Consider the following 25,523-nt stretch of genomic DNA (forward strand, 5'->3'; position numbering starts at 1 on the left):
GGACATGTTCTAAATAAGGGGAGGCCGCTGCAGGACATGTTCTAAATAAGGGGAGGCCGCTGCAGGACATGTTCTAAATAAGGGGAGGCCGCTGCAGGACATGTTCTAAATAAGGGGAGGCCGCTGCAGGACATGTTCTAAATAAGGGGAGGCCGCTGCAGGACATGTTATTAATAAGGGGAGGCCGCTGCTGGAAATGTTATTACAAAATTAGTTTTTTTTCTAAAGGTGACACAGCACCCGAGTTTTGCTCGGTTTTTTGGCGAATTTTGACACGCCAAGCTCAAAAGGTTGCCCATCACTGAGCAATACAAATAAATAATATTATCACTTGACTATACAGGCAATTATAGTAATCTTGCATTAGACTATGGGTGCTCGACCATTCTTCGTCTCCTTTGAAACACTAGATTAGACTATAGTACAATATTCACTGACCAAAGGCGTATGATTTTCTCTGACCAAAATAAATGTTGACGAAAGTGATCAGTGCAGCTGACACATTGCTATCTACATGCCCCTATTTAGGTTCTTGGGTAATATATCTCTTTTACAAGTTTAATGAAGCAATATACCTGTACACCTCATGAAGTCTGAGAAATCTTTTCATGCACAAATGGAATCTTTGCTCAGGAGTTAGACTTGTTTGCGGATCGTCCACCTAAACTGTGGAGTTATATTTGGGAACATTGGTGCTTTTAGGATTCCTCACACTTACTGGTGGCCTGGGAAACAAATATCCTAAACACACTACATGCCATTCATTTTGCTTCCTTGGAATTCCAGAAATGCCCATCCTAACACACAGATGATCTGTGAAGAATAATGGATGTTGCATGTGCTGCTAGAAGTCTGCAGCCTATTGACCCTCCTGGGAGATAAAAGGTTGAAGATGTTGAGAACCTCATAATTTTAGTACATTGAGGAAGTTTTCTTTGTCATTTTGGTTGTAAAAGAAAAAAAATTATTTGGGTTGCAAAATCAATAAAACAACAGATTCAGATTTGTGAGGTTCATTCTGGCAGCTACATTGTAGCTTCTAGTTACAAGCTTGTGGGGACAATTATTAGTTCCACAAACTGTCACTTCCACTATGTGACACTCGAGATGGGAATGCTTTTTTTCATACCTTCTTCCAGAGTGAGAATCCCCTGGCCTATTACACCCCCCTGCACTAACTTGTCAGTCCCTACAAGAATAAACTTCATCTCCCTAGGAGAACTTTTTGCTAAACAATAATCCAACCCTTTAGTGATACGGGCTGTGTTGGGTAACTCCATTTTAAAGGGGGAAAAAATCTTTAATGCTCATGTGTTTTAGATGGATGTGAGAAAATATTCATGCAATACATTTTCTGTATTAATGTATTCAAAACTTCTCAATGTGAATCATCTTTGTATCACATAAAACAACATTCCATTAAATGTTCATATACTGTCCCAAAACTCCTTAGTATTCGGTATTCACTCGAGAGGGGACATCTTTGCAGATCAGAGTGGGAGTGTAGTGCACCCCTGCAAAGTGTTGGGGCACACCCTTTTCTAAAGCTTCCGCACTGCATGGCTTCCACTATGATTGAAACTTGGAAGTGTTTGGACTGTTTACGGACATTTACTGGAATGTTGCTTTATGTGATACAATTATGGAGTGTATCTGTATTCACATCAAGACGTTTTGAATACATTAGTGAAACCAACGTGTTGCATCCAATCTCATTATTTGTATTTATTAGGCTGGTTTTTTGGTATCCGCTCAGTGTATACATTGAGAAAGCTCCTGACCAGTATAAGACATATAATGTAAAAAAGACAGGATGGAAAGCCATAGTGGCATGAAATAATAAATCACATTTTCGTGAATGTAATACCCTGGTGTTGATGACATTGAAGCATACATCACTGCTATTTCATCCCCATAGACTCTCCCTAGTAATAAGTGTTTAGTGGGAGAAGTCACTTGTACACAAGCCCATGAGCTTCTCTGCAGCATCGGGAGACCCATCTTTTGATCCTCTCTGAAGTATATAGGGTTATCTTTAGGATATGTATTTTGGTGCCATGACATTTCTAAAGCCTAATGTAAAGGAAAGGCAATGCAGAGGAAAACTGTGAGTGTAAGTAGTTCATCTTGTGTCCTGGGGTAGGAGGGAGCGTTCTCCAGAGAGTCTTGGCAGGCTTATGTTACGCAGAGAGGTAACTCTGCCAGATGGATCATCTCTTTTTTTTACTGCCACGCAAATGCAATTTAAAGAGGACACTTTGGTCAGATGCCTCCTGAATGTCACTGCTTCACCCAGAGGTTATTTGGAATGAAACCAGATAGCCCTCAGCATGCAGCTTACATTCACAGTCCCTGTTATATAGAGTGTATTCTTATTTCTGTAGAAACTTTACAGTCTCTGATCTGATTAATATCTGCATTTTTCATGGTGACACAAGCCCCACTTTAAAATATGTTACATAACTTAAGACTAAAAAAAATTAAGACACCTCACAAATAATGTTTTGTAAAAAATTTGGCCGCAATGTTTATTAAAACGTAACCATAAAATATTTTATTCAATAAATAAATCCATAAATAATTAAAAACAATTCATTACATAATATTTGACATAAAGCAATATCTAAAATCTCAAAGTATTTGTAATAATCTAAACAAAGTCTCCCCAGCAACGACTGGGAGACATAACTCCCACTAATAAACACAGCGACTATAGAATCATGAATATTACATAGGGTGGGCGCTTCAGACGATATCTTCTTGAAGACTGGCTAAGGTCACCGGCAAGTCCCCAGGACCAGTGACCGATCAAAATAGTGCCTAAAAAAAAAGGAAGCCAGGGCCAGGAAAAAGGAAGAGGGTCACCATGAGTCCCCTTCACAAATTTTCTAGAGGGCCCTAAACATTTTGTTGAATAGACTATAGAAATGTGTAAGGTTATATACAATTTCTTTGTGACTAGTAGTGGCCATTAGTCTATTCCATTATGGAATGGAAGGGCCTCTGTTATTTGTGGTGCTGCAATATTTTTGCCATTAACTGATGGCCTCCATGAATGGTGGAGTGAGCTGGGCCTAAGCAGAAGCCTTTAGTCTTTAGAAACCTAATTGGTCTTGCCAATGGTCTTTCTGGGAATATGAAGATACAAACAGGTTTTACTGTTCTTCTTGTGCCTGACTCCATAATAATAGATTGAGAGAACTGTTAGGACACTGAATCACATTGGTTTTGAATTTCATTAAAAATGCATCTGGCAAATCGCATCCCAAAATGCACATGCAGTTTTACCAAAATTCCATCAAAACACATCCAGTAGGCACTTAAAATGCATCCAAAATGCCATGAAAACACATCCAAGACAAATTGTGTGGACACGGTTCAGAATTTTTTAAAATAATAAACTGAGTGATATTCCCCCTGCAATCTTTGGTTGCTAACAGGTGGCATGGCCTAAATAGCCGTATAGTCCTCATTTCATCTGGTCTAGAGTCAAAGGTGTGATCTGATTGGCTGCTACTGCTCCAATTCTTATACATGAAGCCTTGTAAGTTTTCATTTGAATTGCAAATGAAGTAGCGTTTAGGATGCCAGGAAATAACTCATTTTGTGGAGGGGGGGGGGGGGGGACTTCCCTGTAGGTTGTCCCCCGTACCGCAATCTGTCTTACGGCAGATTGCTGAGAGCTTTTTTAGCTTGTGTCTGGTCATTCTCCTATACACTGCTTATAGGCAACAAATATAATCTAAACCACACCTTTTGTCTCCTTTTTATATGTTGTGTTTTAGTTCAAATCCAAATGTAATCAATGCTATTATATATACTGTATATAATTTTTGCTATTAGCAGGGACCTAGGAAGGCTTATTGTTTTCATTTTCTTTGATGAAAGTCACTTGAATTAATAAATGAAAAATTAGACCTGGAATATGAATAATAGATGGGGATCCTCTTATCATAGGGAATTCCTCGAATATGTGCATTATAGAGCTTGAGTGGGAATTGTATAACGCTTCATTTTCATTGTAGTGGTGCCCCAGAAATATGAAACACTTGCTTTTGGGTCCCCCCCCCCCCCAAAATGGCGTCTGATCACGAGGGATGCCATCCCCAGGGTACATTGCCACCCATCTAACAACATAGGACCCACATAATGCATCATCTTATGATCTTTTGGACTGTAATGTACCGAATAATATATATATTTTCTACATACACAGATGATGCAGTTGCTGGGCTTTCTGGTGATGGTAAAGTGAACATTAGGAAGTATTCGGACTGAAAGTATATTGGATTATAAGCAGTGTTACATCTGCCTGCTATTGTTCGTCTGTGCCTCTTTGTTTGCCATGTGACTGTCACTTGGCATCAGGTGTAGGTCCTGCCATTAGCGTAATTACAGTCTTCACACATTCATGAGATTTTCATATGAATAGGATCCTGCACACAGATTGTGGTTGGGAATGGATAATCTCCTTTAGCTGTTCCCCTGGGAGATGCTCGATGATTGTTTTGTCTAAATCTGGGATGAACACGAGTCAGCTCTGTTATCCTGTGCCACAGACCCCGGATATAAGGTTTTTATCCTGTGCTCTTATTGTAATGTATTGTCTAATTGGGGTCTTGTTATGGACTTTATTTTGTCTGTGTAGCCTCCCAGTAGCTCTGTAGGAATAGAAGTGTGTAGTGTGCAGCGCGAAAACAATCCTGATTTACTGTACACACTTTTCCCGCTTTATGTAGAAAGCTGCTGCCGTTTGATTATACGTATGTGCAGTACTTTATAGGGGTTGTTCAGGCTCATACATTGTTTTTTGCACAGAGGTTAAATTTACCTTGGGCCTTATCTCCTGTCCTGCACAGAACCTCCTGTCTCACTGATTTCCTGTGTTACTATACTAAGGTTCAGTGGTGGCATCATGCAGACATTATGCGCGTGCTGTTAAAATAACTGTGTCGGTGCTGCAGTTTACCCAGCAGACAAGACTCCTTGCATCATATTTCTTGTGTGATGTAAGGATTCCCATTCCCTGCACCAGCATGCTGTCTCATTTCAACAGGCTCAGAATGTGCCCAAGTTCTAGCCAGAGTCTGTAGTATATGCAGGCAGTCAACATGATATCACAACTGAGGCTATGTGCTCGAAGCATAACTTCCATGTTACTTCTATACCAACTGGGGCCACTGGGGAAAAAATAAAAAATCATATACCTAGACAACCCCTTCTGTCTAATACAAATACTTGTATTCCACGCACACTTTGTGAAGCATATTTTTGAACCCTGTTTTATCCTGTTCCTTTTTTTTTTTCACGTAGCAGGAATAATTTGAGAAATGAGATGTAACAGTTGGTGCTATGTTCTTGCATACACTGATACTGACCAATGAATGCTACTGTTTAGCGACACGCCACTTTGACTAGGATTTTGGTAATTTGTTGGAGCAATGATAATAGGTATAACAAAGTTCAGGGATGAGCAAACCTCTAATTGCCCCCCCCCCCCCTTCCCTTTACAAAAAATACACAAATTTGTTTAATCACACATGTTTATACACAGGGGTGTAACTAGGAGAGGCTGAGGCCCATAGCAGCCTTCTGAATGGGCCTCCACTTCACTCTTAAAAAATATACGCATTAGTATACTTTCACACATGTGTGTTACAAACGCACACATTTATACACACACATCTATTTACAAACCATTTATATACTTAAATACATACATATACAGTTCTTCACTCATGCACATTATTGCACAGATATATACAGTTATACAAACAGTATTTACACATCTTATAAACACCCAGTGTTTATATACACAACACACATAGCGAATACGCACATACATACAATACTATATGCAGACAAACATACAGCATATAAACACACCATATATACAACCACATAGTGCACATAGAGGGCAGGAAGTAGAGATTCTAGTCCTGCCGTTCTGATGTTGTCTTTCCCTCCCCCCCAATTTGTCTTATCTGAGCTGCCGACTGTGTAAGATGTGCACTGTTATATACTTATTATGATGTAAAATGTGCAGCATTACATGTATAAAATGGTACACCCTCCTTTCTTTAGTGTGTCTGGCTGGATGCAGCTACTATGGATGCTGCCACTGTAGTTACGCCCCTGGCACAGTTCATATTTATAACAAATTTTTTTTTTGCATTTTCTAAAATGTAATAGATGTATAACATATTATAAAACTTCATTGGGTAGATTTTAGTTTTCTGGCTACTGTGACAAAAGGTGATTTACCTTTTAATCTGTCTTATTTTTGTACACTTCTAAATAATCTCCCCCCTATGTAACCTTGTGCGTATAAAAGAAGCTGTGTGTGGCTGTTACCCACATACAAATATGGGATGGATTACAATACCTTTTGCCTTCCAGATTTATCCCTTTTAGAGTTGCTTAATGCCCTTACAATGTGTGCATATGGTAAATGGGGAGGACAGAGAAGGGTATTATATTTTAATTCATTTTTTAAATAATCCCTTTTCCCCCTTTGTTCTGTCACATTTATTACCCTGATTGGTTACTGTATCTACCCATAGGCATATCATGCATGATCCCTTGTAGATGCCATATGCTACTTATTAGCACCACTGACCTCTGTCATCGCAGTCTAATTAATCCTCTGCTGTTGCTGGATCCTCATGGATACTTAGGACGGATTACTAATATCTGGCATATGTAATATTTCCTTTGCAAAGCTTAGAGAAGAGATTGGAATATGTCATTTGTTGGAGCAAAAAAATGTCATTAATATTATATTAAAAAAGTCATATTTATAGCTTGTTGATCTATTATTTATGGCCTCACTTTGTTCTATTCCCTAATTAATGGGAGCCTGACGTGCGCTAGTACTGTGTGCCTTGGAGTGTGCACATTGCTCTTCTGTTTATTGGAAACTTTTCTTCTTCTAGCTTCTTTCTAATGTCCCACCTTGTAAGTTGACTTGCTAATATATGTAGAATATATATATGTATAGCCACACCAGGATCTGGGGGCCTTTGTGACCCCTACTATGGCATGGGATAGGTCAGATGGTAGCTAAAGATTCTGCATCTGGGCCTCTCCTGGGACTGAATACACACACAATTCAAATGCAACGTGGAGGGGCTTGGTCTGGTAACATATACGCGACCCGTAACAAGCACCATGCCTTTTATATTGTTTAGTCCATATCCATCAAATCATGGTAGCGGGAAGAGGAGCCCGGAGATATGGATATTTTTTGCTTGGGATTTTTGGCATTAACAATTTTGTATAATGTGGATGGAGACATTTTATCTGAAGGTTTTTGCAGCTGTTTACTTGAGCTGTGTGCCAGTATTGTTTCCATGTTTCCCATAAAGGGTAAGGTTTTTGTCTTGGTAGTAAGTAAAGTATCCAATTCAACCAGTGCACAGCAGAGCCAAGAGGACGGCATGCACATAGTCTGTGTTCTAGTTTTGCATGTAACCATATTTTGTGTTGACAATTCCTTCCATCGCCACTTGTGAGAAATAGTGTTGCATAAAGCACTATACTGACAGAATCCTGATCTGGTATCAATCTCACAAGAAATCTGTCAGTGGGGACGTGTATCACTCCTATTGCTTTCTTTTTTTTTTTTTTTTTTTTCTTTGTGCAACTTTTTGTGACTTTTCTCAGTTTAAGACTTTTTAGGCGCAGAATCAAGTAGCATACCAAAGTTATGTTCTTCCATGATTTAATGCAGTGGCCGGATTTATCTTTGTAGCTCACATGTTTGTTCAACTTTTGAGACTTTTGGGCCCTGAAATTGTGCCGTTCTTGCACCTAATAAGTCCCAAAACAGAGCATGGTAGACCCAGACTTACTTTTGGGAGCTACTATTTGGGACTAACAAGTCCAACAAAAAAAAAAAAGTTGCAAAAGGGACACTGGTAACTGACATGTATCACAAAGGGGAAAAACTGAAGATACATTGCAATGATTAAGTAGGCCAACTTCAGAAAACTTGAAAAAGTGGAAGCCGAAAAACTATGATACATGTGTCTTATCTTGTATTTTACACGTACCAAAACTCAAGGGACACGGTCCATTGGGGCACATTATATGTGCATTTTTACAGCAGACATGAGGCGGATTATATGAGAGAAATGTGACGTGCACCTGGTTATGTATACCTTTCATTAGTGACATCCAGTAAATAAGTGCTAGTGGCATCAGATTCCTGCAGATGGGAATAAGGATTCATGATGGCTGGAGACTGGTACTATGTGGCTTTCTTCCAGAACTTGTGTGGTTTAGACATTTTTATTCTTTCAACCCCCAAAACTGATCCTGGCATGTGGCCATTTTGAATAGTCCAGGATTTTTCATGGCTTTCAAATCCAAGTACAAAGCTTTTTTAGGCACAATAATATCATGTGATTTACCAAGAGTGCAAAAAAATGTCCATTTTACCTCAAAGTGAAAGTGATACCCCCTCCCCATGGATGTGAAATGTGTGTAGTCTCTGATGTCATCTGTAAGAAGAGAAGATGTGATAAGTCTGTACAAGGCTCCTGGTACAAGCACCGCTTCTTCAGTGCTCTCTTCTGGATTGGGAAGGCGTCTCGAATTGTTAAGGCTTTGTGCTTCTAGAAATGACTGCACAGCTGTTCCATGTTATACACCACAGTCCTGCCAGTCAGAGGGAAAATGACTATATTGTCTCATGTTGTACTGCAGTCACAGATATGTGCCCCTCACACGGCTACATCACAAGGACGCCATTGTATACTGGCTGCGCCTGGTACATTTTTATTGCTTACATCTGCTGTCTTAAAGGGTCACTAACTCTGCATCAATCATATGAAGAAATCATTTCAACTTTATAATATATCTTATCAGAGCAAAGTGTAATTTTGGCTTTTATAATCTCCCTTAATTTCAATTCTATCTTACAAGAAACCAAACAAAAGTGTAATGAGGCGTTAGATTACATAGCTCTATGGAGAGGGGAGGGAGATCATTGCGCCCCACATTAAAATCCCGACCCACCCACTATAATCAAACAGAAAACTAGTAGACACCGCATCATCAATGAGAGCTTGAAAATGAAGACTACGTGTCACAGAATGCCCATGTTATTCCCCTTGTATACACACAATAGTGTCTTGCTGAAGCAGAGGATCGCTCCCCTGCTGCCCCCTAGTTAGTCATGTTTCAGACAAAGCAAGTCAGGACAACCAATGGTCTCTCCGTTACTATGTAGAAAATTTGCAACACTTTTTTAAAGATGTGCTGTAACTTTATTAGTACAACCATTAGTAAATTAGCAGATTAATGGTTCTGATCATGGCATGTAATTATTAAATAGGCTTTTCCTTAGGGTGTAGGCAACATGCTGAACAATTCGGTCCTGTGACCTTTCTCAACACCAGCTGGTACATGTTCTCTAAACCCTACAGAAAAAGCCTATTAAATAATTATGTGCCACGATCGGGACCAATAATCTGCTAATCTACTAATGGTTGTACTGATGAAATCAGATCCTATAAAGTATCTCTTCACTTTATGAGCACCTCCCCTGAATATGGAATGCACGTTACTATTTTCTGAACTGGTCTCTCCATAACTGAATTTAAAGGCAATTAATAAAAATTTATTTTTACCAAAGTCTGCATTGCAAGTTCCAAAAGCCGTATATGATCCAAGCCGTTTAATCCATGGTGCCTCTTTTATCTCTAACATTTCTGTCCTGAGATTTCATATCATAGTTATATAATCAGTTCTTTGCATCACTTATTGTGAGCCAAAACCAGTCCAGAGACCAAATATAATTTATAATAATAATTACTCCTATATTTATATAGCACACACAGATTATGCAGCGCTGCACAGAGTTTGCCAGATCAGTCCCCGTCCCCAATGGGTTTCACAGTCTAATCAACCTACCAGCATGTCCAATATGTCCTACCAGTACAGAAGGTGTAATGTAAAGATTTGCACCTTCTCTGTGTCTGTAATCAATTTTATGTTGGGCTTACAATAACTGGTGCAAAAATTGGATTGGCTGTAATGCGTCATGATGAAAATCTTTTGATTGCTCCTTATTTGTGATTGTTGTCAAAGCCTGGCATATAGGGTTTGCCCTAAATTAAATTCCTATCTCTTGTCCACTGTGTGTCCTGCAGCATCATGTTATGTCTATTGTAAAAATAGCCAAATGTGATTATTGCATTGTTTGGACTGACTGTAAACTTCTTACCTTGTTACCAATTTATGTGTATATGTGTGTGTATATATTTATAAAAAAGAAAATTTTTTATTATTATTATATACCGGTATTAGTGTTTCTATGAGTTATAGCAGCTTTTCCAAGTACTGTAAGATTCCCAGACTCGGACGGTTCAGCTGTTGTATAGCAGGGCTGATACCCACATGTGTCATCTGTGAAAACCTGCTGCTGTTGCCACATGGTTTATGTCTCTTAACCCTTTGGTATTGCACATTCACTTCTCAGAATCCCAAGTATTTCTAAGTGTGTGTTAATTTCTCACATAGAAAATGTCCAGACATTCACAGCTCGTGCATTGTTTTTCTGTGTCATTTGTATTCGGGTAGGGGGGGGGGTGTTAGATTTTGCATTTTGTAACTTTGTATCATGAATGGAGAGGCGTCCAGCAGACTGGTAGGGGAGCAGCAAAGTCATTAGAGGGCATAGTATTACATGGATTGATTCATTCTTTGTATTGATCTTTTCCTGTCGGTACATTTTCATTGACCTAGGGGAGGGGGCAGTTTCCTGTGACTAAACCCACAATATGAAAGCAGCACGCTGTCCTGTCAGCCTGAATCCAAAACGTCCAAAAAGCAAAGCAGCAGTGGCATCTGCAGGTCCCTATTAATATATCTGCTGTGACTGGTGAATACATGTATCTGGAGCCCACTAATGTTGCCGTTTTATTGCTTTTTAAAAGTTTCCATTTACTATACAGAACAATAAAAATCCACCGCAATCCCTACACACAATGTGGAATTGTTTCCTCCATATTGTGAGAAGATAGAGGCAATTTTGGATCCAAAACCAATGTTGTGCTTGCCATCTGTTCAGCTAGACTGCAGCGTCTGTATATACTGTGCCATCTTGTGCCCTAATCATATCCTGTGCCAGTCTATTCATGTGTCTATAAAATGGGTGCTGATAAAAGGCAATAGCTGGGTGCCATATTTCATGCTAGAATATGATTTCTACACACTTCTTATTACATCTCTTACCTGTTCTCTATGAGTTTATCAGGAGTAGGAATAAATTACAGATTTTTTTTGTATCAAATTAAATAAGTGAGAAAACACCTCTTCTTTGCCAGACACCTTTTTATGAAACAGGTTTACTTATATAATTCTGTGCCATGCATCTTAATTTGCTTAATGGAACAAAGACCCACTTGGGTAAAAAAAAGATGTTAGAATGGTTAAAATTTCTGTACTCTCCTCACCTCGCCCCCAGTTTTCCCATTCCAGTGCTGACCAGGAGCCTACTGGTCCCTACTTCCTGTTCCCGCTGATCAAACAGGAAGTTCAGCTCTGCCAATCACTGTTTTAGTAATCTGCTAGTGAGAGACAGTTGCTTGTGTGTCCCAAGGGGCTTAGAAGTAGACCCCAATTCTCCCTAGGGCACTGGTGTCGAACCTATGGTACGGGTGCCAGAGGTGGCACTCAGAGCCCTTTCTGTGGGCACTCACTCCATCGCCCCAATTTCACGAAACAGGACCAAATCCACCAAATCTTTCTGCAGTCCCAAGCAACTTAAGGGATGCTGCCCTCAACGCAATTTTAAAGCATCAATTCATTGGCTGTTTGAAACTGTGGGAAAAGTGAGACGGTGTTGAAAGAACTGCACTGTCTTTGGAGCTCATCCTGCTGGACCCACCATTCCTCCTGGATAGAAGCTACAATGATGGTCTGAACTGATTTGCCCACCTTCTTTCATCTGTATTGGTGGCCTTAGGAGAGCCAATACAATTGAATGATGTTCAGAAGTTACTGCTTGAAATGCCATGTTAGCACTTCATAATAAATAAGTGGATTTTGGTTGTAGTTTGGGCACTTGGTCTCTAAAAGGTTCGTCATCACTGCCCTAGGGGGTCTGATACAATAGGTGGGAATTGGCTGCATAATGTTATCAGCCAAGTTGTGGGATGATGTTTTGAACTCTTCATGACCGTGTACAGTATAGTGTATACAGTATAGTGTATATGTGTATAGTTTGTGTGTGACAACCTGCTGCAACTGTCACTACTGAACCAGTCACTAAATGTAGTTTTAACATATGGATATTTGTACTGTCCTTCCTCTATTTATGCTTCAGTTCTCATCCTACCCAGAAGAGACGGCGCTTATCGTTTCTATAATGAATGGTTTCTCCTCTGTTTTCCAGATACATACTTTTTTTTTTTTTTTTTTTATGGCAGAAAGGGTTGACCTTTCCTACACATTTTATTGACTTCGCCTACTTGATGTTTGTAAGAGTTCAGCTTTATACACTCCAGCATGTGTATGTGTATATAGCAGGCTGATCAGCTTCTTGCCATGGTGTAATCCTGTACAGCTAAGGACAGATTATTCAGGTTATACACCTGCTATGACCCTGGGATTGTCTCTTTTGACATTGTACATTGCACTGTGAGTGGAGCATAGACAACATAGGACCATGATTCTAGCAGTACAATGCCAAGAGTTTCACTGTGTTCAGGGTTGTCCACTTTAAGCAGATAATTGATATTGTTTGTGTAATGGAAAGTTACATAATTCTCCTATATACTTTCTGTATCCATTCCTCACGGTTTTCTAGATCTCTACTTGCAGTCATTCATCAGGAAGCTTCATTGTTTACTTTCTATGGATAAAAACTAGTCAATAATCATGTGATGTCACATAGGTGCACCGATCGTTATAGCACACAGCTCTGATTACTGCATATTATAACGAGCCGTGCACCCATCACATGACCAGGAACAGGTATATATCCACAGGAAGTAAATAATGAAGCCTCCTGTTGAATAACATCAAGCAGAGATCTAGAAAACTGTGAGGAATTAATGTAGAAAGTGGGAAAACTATAACTTTACATTGTACAAAGAATATCAATTATTTAGTGAAAGTGGACAACCCCTTTAAAGGTTTCCCACAAAACAAGTTAGGGCCTGTCTTGTGGATAGGACCTAACTTTCTGATTAGTGGGATCTCGGTGATCGAGCAGCACGACATGAACGGCTGTCTGCTCCACTCATTCCGGGGGAGCGACAAGGGGTCCGACGGTGGTGGGTTCATGTAGATAGGGCCTAACTTCTTTCTTGGTAAAACCCCTCTAATGATTAGCAACAGTCAGTCATGATTTACATTTTTTGCAATTTATAGTCACAATTTTCTTCCAATTGTGACCATCAGAATTGGCCTGGTCTTGTTGTCTTGCCTATAAGGTCTACACATCAAACTTATGTATTTTGGCATTTGATGGAGAATATATTTGTTTAAGTAACATATTCTTTCCCTTTGTTTTATCTAGATCATTCAACTTCCAGTGGTACCTCCACATTTAAGCCAGTGAACCCGCTGGTCTGTCTTCCATCTTCCCATGTCATGCCCTCTACAGCCAGGTCTTCATTGCCCAGACATAGAGAGGACCAGCTGGACACATCGTGCTGGGATAGCGGCTATTCCTTGCCTGGGGCTTGTAGAACATTTGGCAATGCAGATCCTCCTCTTGACATGAAGGACTCTAGGCCTATGAAGAAGTGGTCATCTCTGTCTAAACTGAGCACACAAGAGGCTATCGCTCAGGATGGCCGGGTGGACAAAGCCGGGTCACGAAATAGCCTTGAACGCATGGGTCGAGAGAGTTCGCTGTCTCAACAAACACGAGCCTATAGACCAGCATGTCTCCACTACAGCATGGAAGCTCTTAAGCTGGACGATAAGGATGTCGATAAAAAAGATTTTATGGGTATGAAATATAAATATGAGAGCTGCAGCAGTAGTGACTTTACTAAATCTGCTCCACAGACTAGGAGGCATACTTTGGATATGACCTACAGTGCCTTACCGGAAAGTAAGCCTTCCACTACTGACTCATACATGCAAAAACATAGTTATTTTGGGTACCAAGCCGGAGCCCCACTTCAGTCCTCCTTAAGAACTCAGATGTGGCTTTCAGATCAGCTCCATGCAAATTCTCAAGATAGGCGAACACCAGAGGAGTCCTGTTGTGTGTCAGCTTGGAATCCATCAGAACATCTCCGGCTAGAGACAGAGCTTTCCCAGGTATGTACAGGAAAAGTTATACTATGCTGCCACCTTGTGGTCAAACTTGGTCAATGCACATAAGGAGTCACAAGTGTTTGGTAATGGACTATGCTTTCTGTAATGTGGCTTTAAGTATACTTTCAATCCAGAAGTTCTGGGGTCAGTGTCAGCTGTGATTCAGATGAGTACCTTCTACACATCCTAATGTTTGCTACAAATATAGTCCACTATTTACATCAACTTTGCTGAACATGGGGAAGCAGCAATGACGCTGCAGTGAATGTAATTAAAAGAATTTGCCACATTTCCCAGGAGCCTTACATGACCCTGTTACAGTGCCACATGGTGATATTTGGTTGTTCAGGGGTAATTGCAGGATGTCCGACTCTGTGGTCCCAGCATAATTCTTGGCCTTGGTTACACCGACTCCCAATCATAGGACATGATGTATATAATGTATGTGATCATAACTTAACAAATCAGTTATGTGATTTTAACCTAATACAGGCGGTCCCCTACTTAAGGACACCCGACTTACAGACAACCCATAGTTACAGACGGACCCCCCCCCCCCCGCCCACTGTGACCTCTGCTGAAGCTCTCTGGATGCTTTACTATAGTCCCAGACTGCAATGATCAGCTGTAAGGTGTCTGTAATGAAGCTTTATTGATAATTCTTGGTCCAATTACACCAAAAATTTTGAAACTCCAATTGTCACTGGGGCAAAAGAAAAGAACTTCCATTATAAAATATACAGTTTCGACTTACATACAAATTCAACTTAAGAACAAACCTCCAGACCCTATCTTGTATGTAACCCGGGGACTGCCTGTAAATCTACCACCCAAATCTGGCATGATGTACCGCAGATACTTGCTCATAGATTCAGGCACCAGAACTGTGGTTATATTTTTGTATTTGTTATCCATGGCCTCTTTTCTTTAATTTGCATCCTTTTAAACCTAAAGGGCTCTGAGGGTGGGGGATTTTCAGTATTATTGGCCTGATCTGGTATGGTCTACAGTAGTATTATCCTCTTTAGGGGGTCTCCTGTATTAGTTCCTGCTCTGGTGTTTTCTAGGTCTGCTCTTGGGGGTCTCCAGTATTATTTGCTTGCTCTGGGAGGAGTCTCCAGTTTTATGTGCCTGCTCTTGGGGGTCTCCTGTATCATAGCTCTGCTCTTGGGGGTCTCCTGTATCATAGCTCTGCTCTTGGGGGGTCTCCTGTATCATAGCTTTGCTCTTGGGGGTCTCCTGTATCATAGCTCTGCTCTTGGGGGTCTCCTGTATCATAGCTCTGCTCTTGGGGGTCTCCTGTATCATAGCTCTGCTCTTGGGGGGGGGGGGGTCTCCTGTATCATAGCTCTGCTCTTGGGGGGGGGGGGGTCTCCTGTATCATAGCTCTGCTCTTGGGGGAGGTCTCCTGTATCATAGCTCTGCTCTTGGGGGGGGGGGGGGGTCTCCTGTATCATAGCTCTGCTCTTGGGGGAGGTCTCCTGTATTATGGGTCTGATCTTGGGGTGGTCTCCAGTATTATAGGTCGCTCTGGAGGTCCACTGCGTATTAAAGGTTAGTTCTTGGGGTTGTCTCTAGTATTCTACATCTGCTCTGGGGACCACTGTATTTGTTGTCTCCTCTGGGATCTGTATTAGTCATTGTACACATGTATTATTATGCAGTAGTGGTTTCTGTGGTGGCATTTTGTGCTATACTGTGTTTTTTGGTGCGTCTATGTTACTAGTGCTGCCCCCCTGCTCTAGAGATTACAGATATGGTTCCTGAATGATTTGCTGTGTTAGCCTGTGGAGCGGAGCACTCTCTTGGCTCCTGTGATTCTTAGTGATGTACACTGGATGTCGCTGTTGGCTTCCTAACATGTAGACTGGTCCAAGCAAAAAAAATGTTTTCCCATATTCTCCTTCTAAAAATATTTTGGGCCTGCTGCTGTGATTAATGTAATAGGATTAGACTGAATAGCCCAGCCTGTTAAACTGTAATCTATTAAACAATTTCAGTCTTATGGCCGTCCAGTTTACTTTCTAGCGGGCAATTTAACCCTTGGGTGCAGCCTACTGTATATGACGTCAGAGATTTGATTCAGTTTTGAAAGTTTTACAGCAGCAGAAGGTTCTGGGACTTGAGGTGCCCATTCTGACTATTTAATTGTTACTACTTTAGGGGGTTGCTTTTTTACTCTCCCCTACAGAAAGGGGTTGGGGGCTTTCACCCAGATTGATACCGATTTTCTTAGGCATTCCATCCTCTGCTGAGGAAAAGGGATGAAAATTTGTTCTCTTTCCAAGACAATAAAGCTTTCCCTCTCATGCCTTCACACACAGAACTCATCCCATTTTGTTAGTCAATATCTGACCCATAAATAGACCAATATTTGTAGGATACTTCTACTTCAACTTCTCAGTTCTCTTTCCTCTTGACCCACTTGCTGAACTGCCCATTATGGATAGAGATTTACCAGTGAACTCAGTATAAATGATCAAAGGGGTAATGTATACTTGCAGGCCTTAGAAGGGAACTTAATGAGGCTACTGGCGAGTACACAGAGCTGTGGCATGTAGTGTGTGCTACATCTACACTGCTCAGTACTGATATATAATGTCCCCCATGCTGCTGCTTCTGATTGTGTATTACGAATAGATGGGGAGCAGGATCTTTTCCTCTCCAGGTGCATCGGAGCCTTCATAGCATCTAGTACATGTTATATAATGACCATACATGGTGTTACATACGTGTTAGCTTATCAGCTTATTGAATTGCAGGATAACCAATACCAGAAATAGCCATACAAATTTGGTAGTATTTCTTCATCTATTGAGATGGAAATTGCATACAGAGATTTAGAAACCAACATTGATAGATAACGATTGTGAGATTAGTTCTAGTACAGGCGGTCCCCTACTTAAGGACACCCGACTTACAGACAACCCATAGTTACAGACAGACCCCTCTGCCCACTGTGACCTCTGGTGAAGCTCTCTGGATGCTTTACTATAGTCCCAGACTGCAATGATCAGCTGTAATATGTCTGTAATGAAGCTTTATTGATAATTCTTGGTCCAATTACACCAAAAATTTTGAAACTCCAATTGTCACTGGGGCAAAAGAAAAAAAATTGTCTAGAACTTCCATTATAAAATATACAGTTTCGACTTACATACAAATTCAACTTAAGAACAAACCTCCAGACCCTATCTTGTATGTAACCCGGGGACTGCCTGTATTGGATTTTTAGATGTAATGTTTATTAAAAGTCACAGAGCAATAAGAAGCACAGGTCACCAATATGGCTGGGTTTTCATAGTCTCTTTGAACTGTGGAAATCGAGAAAAAAGAGACCTGCAGTTGTGAATGTACATTAAAGGGATTCTCTTACTATTCTCATAATTGTTGGATTAAATATATTTGGTGGATTTAGACCTGATATACAGCTGTCTGCATCTACAAGATACTGAGTGTATTATTATAAATGATACTTTCTGTGAATTCAGAAAAAACATACAAGCGTGCGAGTAACGTGCTAGAAATCCTTGTGTCCTGGCATGACTAGTGCCCTCTAACGTGTGAAGGAATAGCTAGACCTAAGGTTATTACAGTAAATTCTTTCATGGTCTGCTTTCTTGAGATGGCTCAGGGATGATGGATATTTACAAGTTCATTCCAGGTTTCATGTGAATTTCTCAATATTAAGGCATGAAATATGTTTGTAGACGGTTCTACCCATCTAATCCTTGGTGCTGGTACTGGTAGACAATGCAGTATGGCGTCCATCGTGTCAGAAATTGTATGCAATTCAGAATCTCCAGTAGACTGGTCAGCATAAAGTTGTAACCTTTATAGATTGGATTTTTAAGGTGCCAGAGCCATCTCCCTGGTCAATGACGAGAAACTGTCTGAAAGAAATGTCTTTTAGGTCCCAAATGGGTTATACCCTCGATGGGGTTTTTGACTGGTCATTGTGAGGTATTTAATCATAGGATCTCACAGCAGCTTTACCAGGATAAACATGAGGAGAAGAACCATGATGATCAGAACAAAGTTAAGCATAAGGTTCAGGCCTCTGTTGTTGGCGAGATCCATTTTGTTTGGGCCTCCTCAGGGTTTTGCCTTCTCCTTTTGACTTTCTTGACTTTTTTTCTTTTCCTAGGAAAAAAGTACATTTAACATGGCTTATTATATGGATCCCCTGGTTTAAGAAGCAGTTGAAAGATATCTGACGAACCTAAAGAAAACCTGTCATCACAAACGGGCAAGCTTCGCTCCCCCCCCCCCCCGCCCCCACTCACTTTGCCTCTGTGCCTTTGTTAAAAAGCGTAGGCATCCCAGTTAAAATCTGCCTCTTCACACCAGTAAAATCATCCCCCAAACGTTTCCTACCTTTGTCTATGTTGGTCCCGCACACTGCCAGGGTGCATGGGACGGTGAAAAGACCTGCAGTTTCTCCCACAGTTCTCGCCGCTGAATACACCATTCAATAAGAGGGACAAAAGTAGAAAAAAACATACACTGACCACCGATCTGCCACTTCACATGTGCCAGAAATCCACATGGACGCCTTTTCGTATCCAGGAAAGGAAACAAAGGAAGGGTCTCCGCACCCGTGATAGTTAAAAATTGATGTCTTTGTAAGACTTTGTTGAATCTCAATGGCCATAAAAATATACAGGCCTGTTCCGTGAAATTGGGGCGATGGTGAGAGTGCCCACAGAAAGGGCTCTGAGTGCCACCTCTGGCACCCGTGCCATAGGTTCGCCACCAGTGCCCTAGACCATGTGAGGTAGAAAAAGCCTACTCATGAGAGGGACAGCATTATGGTAAGGACATGAACATGACTTTGCTCTGCTCAGACCGAGATTTCAGAAGAGGCAGCCTGGTTCAGCATGGAAGAAAAATCGCTGTAGTTAAGCTTCAGAAACTCCGTAGTAAATAATTTTAGGTGACTTAGGGCGGACTTTTAACCCTTTACTTGCAGGTATTACAGATGTGAGGGGTAAAATTCTGGTCACAGGGCTTTAAAGGTAATGTACCATAAGGAATATACCAACATAAGTACCGTAGATGTGATGGTGGATTACTCCTGCCAGCCTATGTTCCAATCTGTAATTTAATAATCCTGGAACCTAACCTAACTTTATCAATAAGTAAATTTAACTGCAGAGGCTACTGATGTGGAGTAGCCTTAGCTCCCAGTGCCTGGCCGGGCTTGCACGTGCCTCAGTAGCCTCTGCAGTTAATTTACAAATGACTTTGACTAAAGTTGTATTAGCAAGTTAGGATAGGTTCCAGGATTATTAAATTACAGATTAGGTAAGAGTCAGGCAGGAGGAATCTACCGTCAGATCTACTTCTGATGGTAGGTTCCATATGGTAGATTTCCTTTAAAGAGAACCTACATATATACGTCCCCCATAGACGGCAATGGCAGCATGGAGTGGTACGGTGCTGCACACGTGAGGCACCATAATGCTCCGTACATGGGGAAAGATAGGACATGTCCTATCTTTCCCTGTGTTATGGGCTGTGCACCGTGGATCTCTATAGAGAGGGGTGGGGTCACCACTCCTCCTCTCCATGGCGCCGGACATATGCCCGGCAGTAGCTGTGCCGGCATATGCCAGTGTGAATGCGCCCTAACCGTCAGGCTGCTCTGCCCACTCTGTGCATCTGAATTCCCAGACTGCAGGAGGCGGGGTTACCTGACTGCAGGGGACGTACATATTACAGTAGAAGGTAATGCTTGTCGGCTTGGGGAGGTTATTATGGTGATAGGTTCACTTTAAGTATTCTGGATCTGCATCAGTGTGGCCCATAATTATTCATTACAATTTATGTTTTTGAGCCCATTGCGGAATAGAGTGGGTGGAGATAAGTAGCTGCTAGACCTTTCTGAAGAATGTATAACTTATGGAGTTCACTCAATCTGGTGAAGTTTACATCATGGCAGATCTACCTGATCTGATGCTTATACCGAATGTCCTGCTGCTGGGCCCCTGCTATCAGGCACGGGAAGGCTCTTCTTGGCCTACATTCACATCATGATTCTTCCAGGACAGCCCCATAGAACTGAATGGAGCACAGGTGACGCATGTGCACTATCCCTGAATTTTCCTGATCACCAGACTTCTATGTTTTCCCATGTATACCAGCCTTGTGACTAGATAGTCTTTACAATTGCGTTTTAGACATGGCATGAATACAGAACTTTGTAGTGGCTTTGAGGCAGTAGAGATGTTTCCCTTTTTTGCCTGAATTTTGGATGCCATTCTTTAGTGTGTTACCATGGCACAAGAACAATATTATTCAGTGTTGATCTTTGTAACTGAGAACATTTTTTCCTCACTTTTCCTTATTCTAATAATTCCAGCTAATTGTCTACAGCGCTTAGAGAAGTGTGATCTGCCGAATACCATGAACATTATGCATAACACATACTGCTAAATACAGCTTGCCTGCAATGTGAGATTAACTTTATTTTTTACTCAAAAGTAGTTTCCATTACTATATTACAATGAGGCTGGTATATCATTACTGCTCGTGATTTTTACCATTGTTTTGTGTAATATGTACCACTTACTACTTGTATAACTTAAAGGGGTTGTCCACTTTTGGCAAATGATTTGTGTAAGAAAAAGTTATCCATTCTTCCAATACATTTTCTGTATCAATTCCTCAGTTTCCTATATCTGTGCTTGCTGTCCTGCTATAGAAAGCTTCTATGTTTACTTCTAGTGGATAGAAATCTGTCCATGGTCATATGATTGTCACAGGGAGTAATCAGAAGCGTGTGATACCTGCTTGTATACCTGCGTGTTCATCACATCACCATGGACAGATTTCTATGCACTGGAAGTAACCATAGAAGATTTCTATTGAAGGACAGCAAGCAGAGATCTAGAAAACCATGAGGAATTGGTACAGAAAGTATATATGAAAATTGTATAACTTCCTATTACACAAATCATATCATTTATTTGCTGAAAGTGGAGTTTGTCTCCGCCATTGGTTCCATTTAGATTTAGGGACCATTGATGTCCCAATTATGACCCCAAAGAGAAGGGTAGATAAGAGCTATCCTTCCATTTTAAAGTGAAATCCTGGAAACCTCCTTAAAGTTTCCTAGAATATATTGCAAGACAGATGTGTGTACAATGAAAATGGGAACAAGCATGTTGAATTCTATTCTGCCTACCCATGTGAATTTTTAGGATGTAAACAATGGATGCATGGTCTGTTGTTTGTGGTCCATGTTTTTCTATAATCTCATAATACACATGCAGACAGAGGATTGCTGGCCATTCTTTGGTGTGATTGTACTTTTATTTAAGTAATGTCACTCCTTGGGGACACACTACACATCTGAACATGTTTTAGGGTGCAATACAGGCGGCGGGGGCAATGTTACAATGGGTTTCTTGTGTGATAATACAAATCTCAATATACAGGGTAATAGACACAGCATTGTGATAAATGTTACATCAGATCTTTATGATGGTGCATCAGCGAGCAGTCTATCTACAGCAGCGGAGGACATCAGAGCAGCATCACAATGATACAGATGAGAAGAAGACAGATGAGAATCAAGGAAAAATTTACAAAGAGTTCCTGTAGGTTTCGCCGGGTCTGCGGGTTGACCTCAATATTTGAGGCTCTCCTCATGGCAGATCGGGTTATGTGCTGGACCTTATCCATGGCAGCAGAAGGATAGAGAGGTGCAGGTGGTGGGTTACAAAAGAAGTGCAGAAAAAGAGAGAGGGCTTCCAGGGGGTAAGAAGGACCTTAGTCTTCTCCCTGACTTTAGAGATCCTCTGGTGAAGCTGAGTGAGCAGGAGAGTGAAAGTTAGAAAACTCATAGTGAAAGTGGATCATGCAAATTAATAAACTCAGTCCCCAAGCAACCATTTCCATGAATCAGCCTTGTCTGACGTGGATTCTGGCTGTTTCACTTTAGCCTTTAGTGATTGCTCAGCCATTTACTCCATAGACATTGACAGTCATCTACTGTAAATAATGTTATTGATAGACAAACTGTGTTGTGATCTAGAAAGCATGCAACTTGTAAGAAATAGTTCTGCAGATACGTCGCATGGTCTGTTCTACATCCTCCTGGCTTCCTGTGTTACATTATGTAGACCAGACCTTATCCCAGTCACGTAGTGTCGAGTTCTCCTCTGGTGGATGTTGGTGAATGTTCCCTGCATTACACATGAAGTATAGTGTACTCTCTAGTCCATATTAGGCTAAGAAACAAATGCCATCAGTCTGGGCACTGTGATATTTCAGCATTCTCCTGGCTTTATAGCAGATGCTTAGACATAAACCAGAAGCCTATAGACTGCTTGTCTGCTTCACATACTTGTCTTCCAGGGTCCCACAACCTAGTCTATGTCCTGGCCCTAGCTCCTAGTTCATGGTGTTGAGTATTATGTTGCCACTTTTATTTCTTTATATAAATATAATATATATAAGATTTCCCACAAGAATATAATAGTTTGCCATTACCTAGTAAAGTTCTGGTATCTAGTTCTCTAATCCCACATAGACCAGGTGGTGGTACAGCTAGTCCTGGCCTGTCATAGGTTTCAGATTATATATTTTTTTTACTAATCCCATGGTTCTGCTTGTTGTTGTGTGTTTGTGCTCCTTAAACCCACATGAGCATGTTCCGGATAATAGGGGATTTTGAGAAGGTCAGAAGTGGGAAAAATACAGAGGTTAAAAATACTTGATAATGCTTTTGTCCTTTGTTGTATTGGCTGCCCTGGCGGGACTCCTGCTGGTATTCCTGGTAAACAATGGATTATTGCATTAGTTGGTGATTTTAGCAGCTGCCTGAAAAGCCGCTTTATGTTTTGGATATTAAAAATAGACTAAATGTGCTTTTAGTAGAACATTTGCCTGGGAATATAGAGACTCTTGTTGTTCCCAGGAAGTGAACGCAAGAAGTTTACTATATTTCCCTAGATCTCGGAGGAATTTCTCCCATTTCCTCTGCACCAGGGAATGAGACATCTGGGATGTTGTGGGCTTCTCAGCAGTACAACGTCTACACCCAAAGGTAACGGTGGGTGACCGCTCCACATCAGCATCACATGAATCCCTGGACAACATGATGTGCCCCCTCTGACCTGTGCACTGTATAGAATCTAACAGTACATACTATTTTATAGACTGTTCTGTATGGGTTAGTAGTAAAGTTATAACACGTCTTAGTGGATAAAATGTATTTTATTACAAAGCGAACTCCAACCCTTTACAATGCAGCTTGTATGGGTCATTCCTTCCTATGAAAAGGACAACTACATGTCGCCTCATGGAATGTTTCCTCCCCAGAGAATTATCTGGTGGAATATTCCAAACATCTGGCGTATATTTTTCGGCTTTGTATAACGTTAATATGTTTTTTACATGCTTTATATCCACTTTACATTTCTGTTACAATACTTTATATGGCTAATAAATATGCATTCTGTGCATGGATCTGGTACTTAGAAGCATCCTATAGAGGTCTCCTTACATATGAGGAGCACACCAGGCAGCTAAGATATTATACATTCACAGCGCAGAGAAACAAGGTCTCCCTCCTCTCTTCATATTGGCACACAAAGCCTTACCTTATTGTCTTGGACTTGTGGAGAAGGTCTAGGTTAGTGTGGCAACAGGAAAGTCTTCATTCCACCCTTCCTGGAGTTGTGTGGCAGTGGCTGAAGTTTGTCACTCAGTTTATGGGAACAATTGAGGAGGTGTGGAAGGACGGCAGAGGGGCTGGCTGTATTAAACAGAATTTACAGAGGCCGGGCCATTGACATCACTCTGGAATGCTGCCGTTTGATGCATTGTAGCAGCGAGGCCTCCTAGAGATCCAGCAGTGGTCAGCATTGTATATATAGCATTTTCTTCTTGTCTTAGTCCTCCTAACGTGTATGTCTGCATGCAGGTTTTAAATTTTAAACATTGAAATTGTAAGCATACATGTAAAACAGGCGTATAAATGAGCTGTGATATCTCATGTGGAAAAACGATACCTAGACACCTATATTTAGGGGGTTCAGGATCCATTTGTGACCATCATAAGATAGGTTCATCCCCAATGGAGATTTAAACTTAAACTAAGGTTTATATGCACAGAAACATAAGGGAACATTAGGCAGCCATCTGTCCAAGCTGCAAAACTTTACATGCCAGTGACACGTGGGCTACAAAAATGGGCTGCAACACAGGTTAATTGTGTTTGTAGCTCAAGTTCCATATCTGAGTCACGTTTGGGCCCATATTTATGATAACCTATTTTTGTATGGTGAGTATAAATTTGGTGAAACCCATATCAAACATATAAAATCTATGTGAATATCTTGGGAAATCTTAGAATCCAGAATCTGTGAGCTACTATGCTTCCTTAGTACATTACTTGGAAGACTTTGTGAGCTGCATCTTTACACACAATATTCATTTACTTCAATTATGGTAAAAGTTATTCTGTGATAAGCTGCACCCCAATGTTTTCTATCATATTATTAGACAGGTGATCATTGGGATCATGGTAAGTAAAATGTAAGGTCCGGATGGATTCATTCCTGGGCACATGACTAATGTCACTGTGGCGCTATACACTACACTTATGTGAAATGGGTAAGGTGTTTTCCTCCTTTAATCTTCTACAGCAGGATTTACATTGGGGTCTCCATCAGAAGATTTATGTAGGTTTTACAGCTATATAACAGTGGAAATGTAATGTCAACTGAAGGTTTCTTTTCGTGCCTTTCCTAAAAAGGAAAATGCACTTACATTAAACAAAATCTGATGAGACATGTTCTCCATTAGTGCCGTTGTAGTGATGGCGGGCAGGATGGCAGTAGTAAGCAGATGAGATTACGCTGTCTATTTTACCGCTATTGGCAGATTGCAGGAGTTGGTGTAAAGGATTGTTTTATTTACAATGACTCCTGAATTTTGCTAGTACAGGCAGTCCCCAGGTTACATACAAGATAGAGTCTGTAGGTTTGTTCTTAAGTTGAATTTGTATGTGAGTCGGAATCATGTATTTTATCATTGTAATCCAGCCAGAACTTTTTTGGTCTCTGTGACAATTGGATTTTAAAAATGTTGGGTTGTCATAAGAACAAAGATTAACAATAAAGCTTCATTACAGACACCTTTAGCAACGGTTACAGCTGATTATTGTAGCCTACGACCAAAGTACAGCAAATTACCAATTACCAGTGGTCCGTTTGTAACTAGGGGTC

The 25,523-nt window shown here is 40.8% G+C and overlaps 2 protein-coding genes across 4 annotated transcripts in view; one reads left to right on the forward strand and one right to left on the reverse strand.

Annotated features, from left to right (window-relative positions):
• Positions 1–25,523, forward strand: part of CEP85L (centrosomal protein 85 like) — a 105,957-nt gene that overhangs the window by 46,664 nt on the left and 33,770 nt on the right. For both annotated transcript variants that reach the window (XM_072141699.1, XM_072141698.1), the window contains exon 3: positions 13,532–14,286. In XM_072141699.1, coding sequence (XP_071997800.1) covers positions 13,532–14,286 — 755 coding nt within the window. The remainder of the gene's footprint in view (positions 1–13,531; positions 14,287–25,523) is intronic.
• PLN (phospholamban) lies at positions 17,507–24,121 on the reverse strand. 2 transcript variants are annotated; one of them, XR_011854165.1, is made up of 2 exons: positions 23,895–24,121; positions 17,507–18,426 (listed from the first exon to the last, which is right to left on the reverse strand). XR_011854165.1 is itself a non-coding variant. In XM_072141701.1 (2 exons), the coding sequence occupies exon 2, from the start codon at positions 21,970–21,972 to the stop codon at positions 21,814–21,816; it is 159 nt and encodes a 52-aa protein (XP_071997802.1). In that variant the 5' UTR covers positions 21,973–22,097; positions 23,895–24,068; the 3' UTR covers positions 18,458–21,813. The 2 variants fall into 2 exon arrangements, 1 of the variants encoding a protein (XP_071997802.1); XM_072141701.1 differs by lacking the exon at positions 17,507–18,426 and adding an exon at positions 18,458–22,097 and having other exon boundaries at positions 23,895–24,068.

Source organism: Engystomops pustulosus, chromosome 3 (assembly GCF_040894005.1).
Source record: "Engystomops pustulosus chromosome 3, aEngPut4.maternal, whole genome shotgun sequence".
Classification (NCBI taxonomy): domain Eukaryota; kingdom Metazoa; phylum Chordata; class Amphibia; order Anura; family Leptodactylidae; genus Engystomops; species Engystomops pustulosus.

What these genes read in the sequence shown, in the direction of transcription:
- PLN (XM_072141701.1), bottom strand. Translation starts at nt 21,972, where the DNA reads ATGGATAAGGTCCAGCACATAACCCGATCTGCCATGAGGAGAGCCTCA.